The 7747-nt window shown below is 57.0% G+C and overlaps 1 protein-coding gene across 3 annotated transcripts; it reads left to right on the top strand.

Moving 5' to 3' along the window:
• Positions 1-23: 23 nt before the first annotated feature.
• On the top strand, positions 24-7246 carry FMO4 (flavin containing dimethylaniline monoxygenase 4). 3 transcript variants are annotated; one of them, XM_056356394.1, is made up of 9 exons: positions 24-909; positions 2079-2236; positions 2540-2728; positions 3110-3272; positions 3681-3826; positions 4176-4375; positions 4555-4858; positions 5193-5262; positions 6607-6732. In XM_056356394.1, exons 1-8 carry the CDS (start codon positions 771-773, stop codon positions 5223-5225), a joined length of 1332 nt encoding a protein of 443 aa, XP_056212369.1. In that variant the 5' UTR covers positions 24-770; the 3' UTR covers positions 5226-5262; positions 6607-6732. The 3 variants fall into 3 exon arrangements, with proteins under 3 accessions (XP_056212369.1, XP_056212367.1, XP_056212368.1); XM_056356392.1 differs by having other exon boundaries at positions 495-909; positions 4555-4904; positions 6607-7246; XM_056356393.1 differs by having other exon boundaries at positions 817-1796; positions 4555-4904; positions 6607-7246.
• Positions 7247-7747: the final 501 nt, after the last annotated feature.

Genomic DNA, 7747 nt, shown 5'->3' with positions numbered 1-7747 from the left:
GGACAAGACTAGGAAAAATGGCTTTGGGATGGCTTTTTGAGATGGAAGGGAACACAGGCATCCAGCCTTGCACCAAATCACCTGGGAATTGGGGTCTTTAGTCCAGCAAGGGCTTTTCTAGGTTGGGTACACAGGTCAGGCTTTCCTTTCTTCCAGCCTTAAACCTTATGACCCAAAAATCCCAGTTTGGGTTGAATCCGGGCATCTTTCCAGCAAAAGAGCCCTGGCTGCTGTCATCTTGAGCCTGGGGCTGGTACTCTGTGGGGCTGAGCACTCCCGTCTCCGTTTCCCTGCACTTCCCGGTGCCAGACAGTCCTGGGGCTTATGTTTTGTGCACAGAGAGACTTTCAATCAGTAAAATTTCATCAGCTGTGGCAGGAGTATGCTGCAAGCTGCCACCTCATTGTCTCCCTGTGTGCACAGGAAGAGCTGGGGGGTTCTGTGCCTGGGCTGGAGCCACGCAGGCAGGTGCCATGGGCAACCCAGAAGCCTGGGGCTGCAAGAGCTTTCATTGACCACCAAAAATGAGGCTGCACTGCGCACCATGTCCCCCATCCATGCCGTCTGCTGGCATGCAGGCAAAGGGGGCACCGATCAGGGCACCCCCAAGCTGCTGCTGGGGCTGGGGCCGTGGTGAGCTGCAGCGTGGGATCTCTTGCAAGTGTGGCCCCCATGGCATTACAGTCTGGATTTCCACCCACCACCGGCACTGCTGCCGGGAGGTTGAGAACTTTCTGTCAGCGCATTTAAGCACAGCAGAGTGAGGGAGCATGGGTGTAAAGGTCGGTGGTGCAAGAGCCGTGGCAAGCTGCCTGGACTTCAGCCTTTCCTCTAAATCCATAGCTGGAGAAACTCAAAGGAAAATTCAGCCGAAGCCTGAGCAGCGAAGGCACGGCACTTCCCTGCAAGGTTTGCTCCTCACTTCTCTCCAGCTGGGTTTTGCAGGTTTTAAAAGCGGGCAGCCGGCTTCCCGGGGTTCTGGTGTTCGACACTAGCTTCGCCTCACTGCTGGCAGGGGGAGAGGGGGCGTCGCGGGGAGCCTCTGCCGCAAAGCTCTCTGCAGGCAGTGCTGGAAAAAAGGGATGACTTTAGCATCCTGGGCACGTCGCTGCCCTTCCCCAAAGCCAGCGGAGGCTCCGGAAAGTGGGGGTGGGCAAGTTGGTGGTATGTCCTGTCCTGTTCCTGCAGATCAAGGAGTGGCTCAGGCTGGGCTTCTCCACACAGAAGGGTTTTTTGCGCCTCCCCCATTTTCCCTGGCTTTCCGCAGTTTCCTCCAGTTCCTGTTTATGTGAACAATTTTTGACATGAAATGGATACCAAAAAAGTTATAAATTACTCTTTCTTTAGGCTCTGCAGTAGGTGTGTTTGTTATCTAATCAAAGTTCACGTGGGTTCATTTTTTTCCCCACTAGTTTTGTTGCTTTCCAGTCAAGATCGATGCAGCTCAGCTTACACACCCTGGGCTTTGAGTTCCTCCCATTTATACCCGCGTTTCCTGGGTTTCTTACCTTTTGTATATTCTGTAATCCCAGCCGCGCTTTCACTGGGCTGGCTAACTTCTGAATCGCTGAATCGCTGTGCTCCTGCTCACTCAGGCATTGCTTTTTTTTAAAAAAAAAAAATAAAAAGAAACCCTTTTGTTTTGGAGAGAATGCCCTTTAACGGGAAATTAAAAAGGAAAGCGTGAAAGCAAGCCGGCTTGGCTGGAATTGTTTCTTCAAAAGGTTTCAGTAGGCTCACTTTGCAGGCAGAAGCAGATAGCTGTGAGCCCCTTCCCCTCCTTTAGGCCACGAAAGGTAATAAACAGAAGCAGCAGTGCGGCGAGGTTTAAAAGTGCCTCCTTTTCCCCTGCCTGCGGGAGGGGAATCGCTGGGCCTGCGGTGTGGGCTTAGCACAGTGGGAAGGGGAATGGGCAGCATCCATCCGTAACGCTCGAGCCCAGAGCTGGTGATGGATTTCTCCAAGGATGGTTTTCCACCGTGGATACCTGGCAGCCAGAGAAGACACAGGGTGCTTTGCTGGGGATGGGGAAAAAGGGACTGGTGTTCCTGCTAATCCCTGGGCTGTTTTATTTCCAGTCGCTCATTGTCTGCTGCGGGACAGCATGGTGCGGCGCGTGGCTGTCATCGGGGCGGGGGTCAGCGGGCTGGCCTCTGTCAAGAGCTGCCTGGATGAGGGGCTGGAGCCTACCTGCTTTGAGAAGAGCGAGGACATCGGGGGGCTCTGGCGCTACACGGTCAGTGGGCTCTGCCTGCGTGGGGAGGATTGTCCCTGGGTTTGTCCCCTCCCTCGGATGCCCTTTGCCTGCAGCAAAGAAGAAAGGGTGGCCATGCCCTCAGGGACCGTCCCTGTCCTGGCACAGTGCTCTCTCTGACTCCAAGGTGGAGAAGGAGATGGAGGGAGGAGAAGCCATGGTCACCAGGTGCTAGTCCTGGTTTATTCCTTGTGCCTGAACACAAGGAGGAAAAACACTCAAACACTTTGAGGGGAGAAAGTCCTTCCCCACACACCTGCAAACAGCACTGCTGGCTTCACACAGGACTCCACGGACAGTGGGAGGGTCAGTGTGTACCGCTCCATCATCACCAACACCTCCAAGGAGATGTCCTGCTTCAGCGACTTCCCCTGCCCGGAGGATTTTCCCAGTTTCCTACCCCACAGCCTCCTCCTGGAGTACTTTCGGATGTATGCCCAGCACTTTGACCTCCTGCGGCACATACGCTTCAAGGTGAGCAGGGAGCCCAAACGCTACAGGAAGAAGAGCTGTCAGTGGCTGCAGATAGTAGGGCATCATCACCCAGGTGGGATGGGACAATGCCATGAGGACCATGTTTTAAATTAGGCTGCGCAAACATGGGCTGCCTGGTGCTGATGCATCAACGCATCAAACATCAACCCCCCCTGCCTGGTGCTGATGCATCAATGCATCAACCCCCCCTCAATGCCATCACCAGGGGAAAGGTGCACGGTGGGATTTAACAGCTTCAGAGATGACATGCAGCTCCCCAGGGACCCAGCCTGCCTCTGGCAGCCCCAGCCCTTTGCAGGCAGGTCCTCTCCAAAGCACAGCACAGTTCCTGACTGCTGTTTTGTTGGGCTTTGGTGCAAGACGACAGCTCTCAGCGTGAGAAAGCGCCCAGATTTCACCACCTCGGGCCAGTGGGAGGTGGTCACCGAGACCGACGGCATCCAGGAGTCGCACATCTTCGATGCTGTCATGGTTTGCACTGGCCATTTCCAGGAGCCCTATTTACCGTTGGCTTCTTTCCCAGGTAAGCCCTGCCTCAGCAGCAGGGTGGGCTGGGGCTGCCCCCCAGGGTTTCACCCAGCACCCATGGGTCCCTTGGCTGCATTTTCCTCTTTGAGACTGCCTGCTCCACGAAGACCCCACGCTGGGGCAGGTGGGACCCACACCCCATGGGAATGATGAGGACCATTCCTGGGAATAGGAAAAACACCTCATAAAGATGCAGCCAGGGTCTTGCACGAGAATTTGCAAACCAGGACTGAGCTGATGAGGTGTGGGAGGGCAGTATCACCCAGGGAGCTGAGACCTCTGTGGGCTTCTCAGCTGCAAGGAGAGGTGGGAGGTGGAGGGTTGGGGGCTGCAGAGGGTCTGGGCATGAGGCTGGGACAAGCAAATGTATCTGGCAGTAGGAGATGCTCCCTGCTCTGCCTAGGTATCGACACTCACTTCAAAGGCCAGTATATCCACAGCAGGGAATACAGAGATGTGGAGGCTTTCCGGGGAAAGCGGGTCCTCGTGATCGGCATTGGCAACACTGGCGGTGACCTCTCCGTGGAGCTGAGCCGTGTGGCTGCAAAGGTACAGCTCCACGGCAGTGCCGAGCCTGGCCAGGGACCACAAGAACTGGTGGCTCAGGGTACATGCAGGAAGCTTTGCCCACCGGGTTTCTCAATAAATAGCATTTCAAACGGAGGGCAATTGAAGAAGCTCTGCAATTCCTGGAGGGTGTGGGCCACCTAAGGTGTGGCCATTCAGCAGCTGCAGGGACTTCGCAGAAGCCACTGCAAGCTGTTTGGTTCATCCAGACACCGTCTCCTTCCCTCGGGACAACCGTCTCAGCTCCCAAGCGCAGGAGATGGGATTTGATGTTCAGGGGAAAACTGGCAAGATGTCCGGGCAGGCTGCTGAGACCTGCCTTCTCCCCTAGGTGTTCCTCAGCGTCAGGAGCAGCACGTGGGTGTTCAGCCGGATCTCAGACCACGGCTTCCCCTTCGACATGGTCAACACCACCCGCTTCAACCACTTTCTCGACTGGCTTCTCCCATCAGCTCTCACAAAGAGGATTAGGTTTTGGAAGTTCAATTCATGGTTTAACCACAAGAACTATGGCTTGGCTTCCACAAAAAGGTGTTTTTTCTGACTATTTTATTAGTTGCTATGGAGGTTTTAATGGCTTGAAGTGCTCAGTTTTTAATTTCAGGGAATATTTGTGGAATAGAAAATCATTGGAGGGGAACTTCGGCCACAAAAGAAGTTTCGGGTCCCTCCCAGATGCTAACATTGCTGTCTTCTTTTCCACCTGCAAGCTCCAACTTCAAGATAATTATCAATGAAGAGCTGCCGTTTTGCCTTCTCTCTGGGACTGTTGTGTTGAAGCCGAAGGTGAAGGCATTCACTGAAAGCTCTGCTGTTTTCGAAGATGGGACAGAGCAAAACATCGACGTGGTGCTCTTTGCCACAGGCTACATCTTCTCGTTTCCCTTCCTCGAAGAGTCAGTTCGCAGCCTCTTCGATGATAACCGTTCCCTCTATAAACGCATCTTCCCTCCTCAGCTGGAAAAGCCAACGCTGGCCATCATCGGCTTAGTCCAGCTGACAGGCTCTGTGATGGTGGGAGCAGAAATGCAGGCTCGCTGGGTGACGGGGATCTTTGCAGGTGGGAGACGGGGTGCAGGGATGGGGGATCTGCTGGGGTGGGAGGTGTGGGGCAGCCTGACCTGCCATCCACAGAGCCTAGGGTGTATTTCAGCTCCTGCCACAGTGCCATGGGTATTAGTGGCACTGTAGCCTCTGCCCCCCAGCTGCACCCCCATACCCCTTCACGCACCGTGCCCTAACCCACAAGCACAAACGCTTTCAGTCAGGGGGCTGGGGGCATGGGAGGGGGGTGAACTTTTCAGCCTAAGGTGCTGCTGGAGGTCTCTGGTTTCTCTGTTCTTCTCAGGCTGGAACAAGCTCCCTCCCACCAGCAGGATGATGGCTGAAGTTTCAAAGAAGAAGCCACAGGTCAAAAGGTGCACGATGCTCCTGCACTTGGGGCGCAATGGGTGCTGTGTGCCAGGATAACCCCAGGGAAAGCGGGGTCCTGTAGCAGTCATGGGAGGGAACCACCTAGGGCACCCAACTCTTCTTGGATATATTTATTCCCTCACCACCCGTAGCGAAGTGGGGAGATGCTGTTGTGGCTCCTTGATGGACAACGGATCAAGACACCCAGGGCACATTGCGCTGGAGCAGCTTATGGCAGGACCCAGGACCTGCAGGGCCCCTCCACCAGGCCTCCAAGCCAAGTCCTAATTCCCATTACGTCAAGATGGAGGTTTGGTTTCCTCCAGACTAAGGGTGCCATCTCGTGGCTTCTCCCTCCCAAATCCAGGCAGCGGGAGCGCTTGGGTCAGGGCCAAGCCCGACCCAGAAACCCCGCTGGAGCCAGGCGATGAAGGGAGGGGACAGTTTGGTGGCACTTTTTGACAGGTCACCATGACTACTAGACAAGGTGGGGACCCATCCGTTGTGTACATAGGAGCTAACGCCCTGCCTTGCTGGCACTGGGATTTTACAGGAGGTTGAGACAGGTCCCCAAGGCTGTGGGACAGGTGGTGGTGGACATGCTGCCTGGCAGCATCTTTCAGAAGCAAGGAGGAGCCCTCGGGCCAGGCGGGGTGCAGGCTGGACTGGGGCTGCCAGCAAGGCAGAGCTGGCTCATAGGACACTGAGGAAAAGCCAGGACGAAACAGAGCCACGGGGATTGTCACCAGGAGCCCCAGCGACTGCAGACAATGTGTCTGCATCAGACCGATGCTGTCACACACAAATACGGGAGTCAGGGGTGCAATGGAGGCAAACTCAAGGCTGTCCCAGATTTGCTGAAGCACACATCTTCCCTCCTGCAAGGGAGATGAGGCTTCACGCCAAAAAACCCTGGAGGTCCCTCCCAGCGTGGGAAGCTTTCTGCATCTCCCAGTTTTCCCCAGTCCCCTTGGCAGTCTTATCTGTGAATATCTATTTCTCTGCCTCTCAAAATCAGCCAAATCCACACCTGTGATCCTTGGGGAAGGACACAGCGTGGGTATTTGGGGCATTACGATGGCAGTATAATACTAGAACTGTTTCTGAAGCCACAACTAGGATGCGGAGGCAAAACAAGCTTCTGCCTAGTCCCTGCCCCAGGTGAGTGCTGGAGACCAGCCCCACGGAGGCTCTGTCAGTGCCTTTGGGTTCACGTGGGGCCACGGGAGCTCAGCCCTGGAAACCAGGGCTCGACCGATGCCAGAGCCCAGAGCTTTTGCTTTCTGTGGAGCTGGGAACCAAGATGGGATGATGCTATTTGATCTTGTCTCTTTTATGTGGCGTTGAAGGAATCCATCCGAGAGGGAGAACCTGAAGATGAGCTTTATCAGCTACACCGATGAAATCGCTTCGTGTGCTGGCGTAAAGCCCAATGTGCTGAGGCTGCTCCTGACAGACCCCCGGCTGGCCCTGGCTGTCTTCTTCGGGCCCTGCTCGCCCTACCAGTACCGGCTGATGGGACGGGGGAAGTGGAGCGGGGCCAGAGACGCCATCCTGACTCAGTGGCAGCGGACGCTGAAGCCCTTGAGAACGCGGGTGGTGGATGACCCCTCTGACAGCTGGCACTGGATGTACCTCCTGGCCCTGCCAGTGGCTCTCACAGCAGGTCTCCTCCTCTCCAAATCCCCCCGGCTGGGCTGGACCCTTGGAGCCCCCCAGCTGTAGGAGGAACACGGTGGGATCCGGCGCCGGCGTGATGCCGTGCTGCTGCCAGGTTGTCAGCCAGGCTCCCCGACCTCCTCCCGCCGACCATCCACACCCACCCAGGGATTTTTTTTGGAGCATTTCCCCCAAACCTGCTGTGATCCCTGCCCGCACTGCTCCAGCCCAGCGTGGTGCGGATCTCCAGCGGGCTTTTGGGAAGCGCCATTTTGGGATGGCCTGGCGTGCACGGCGCCAGCCTCCCTCCCCTGCTCGCCCAGCCAGGCCCACACCTGGTAGCTTTTGGGACACAAAGGGAGCACAAATAAACCTCACGGATTTGGTCTCTGGTAGTTTTATTGATGGTTTATTATCGGGGGAGGGGGGTCAAGTGGATGCAGTGCCACCAGGTGTGGCGGGGGGGGGCGCCCCTCCTAAGAAATAATATATACAGGGATACATGCAGGCGGGCGAGCGTCTCTGCCGCCGTCCCAGCAGCCCGTCTCGCAGGGAAGGCCGAAGCCCACGGGGGGAAGGCAGAGCCTCCCCAGGCACCCGCGGGGGCCTCCGGCTGGGGCTGAGGAGCAGAGCGGGCAGGACGGGCGCTGCCTGCCCGCCCCCGACCCGCGGCCGCTGGGCTCGGGGCAGCCGCGTCCCCGGCACCGCTCCCGCCGGCCGCAGCCAGCTCCGTGCCCGTCCCGCCACCCCGCGTCGCCAGGGGGCGCGCCGGGGGCGCCCGCCCGACTGCGGCACGGCGCGGCGCGCGTCACGTGAGCAGCGGGGGCGGAG

The sequence above is a fragment of the Falco biarmicus genome, chromosome 11, assembly GCF_023638135.1.
Source record: "Falco biarmicus isolate bFalBia1 chromosome 11, bFalBia1.pri, whole genome shotgun sequence".
Classification (NCBI taxonomy): Eukaryota; Metazoa; Chordata; class Aves; order Falconiformes; family Falconidae; genus Falco; species Falco biarmicus.
Note: the sequence above shows the minus strand (reverse complement) of the source record. Positions and strands in the feature narration are given on the sequence as shown.

Excerpts from the sequence above, each read along its gene's own strand:
- FMO4 (XM_056356392.1), top strand. The coding sequence starts at position 771 with ATGGGTGTAAAGGTCGGTGGTGCAAGAGCCGTGGCAAGCTGCCTGGAC. Across the intron at positions 910-2,078 it reads GCACGGCACTTCCCTGCAAG|TCGCTCATTGTCTGCTGCGG; the intron begins GTTTGCTCCTCA and ends TTTTATTTCCAG. Across the intron at positions 4,376-4,554 it reads GGCTTGGCTTCCACAAAAAG|CTCCAACTTCAAGATAATTA; the intron begins GTGTTTTTTCTG and ends TCCACCTGCAAG.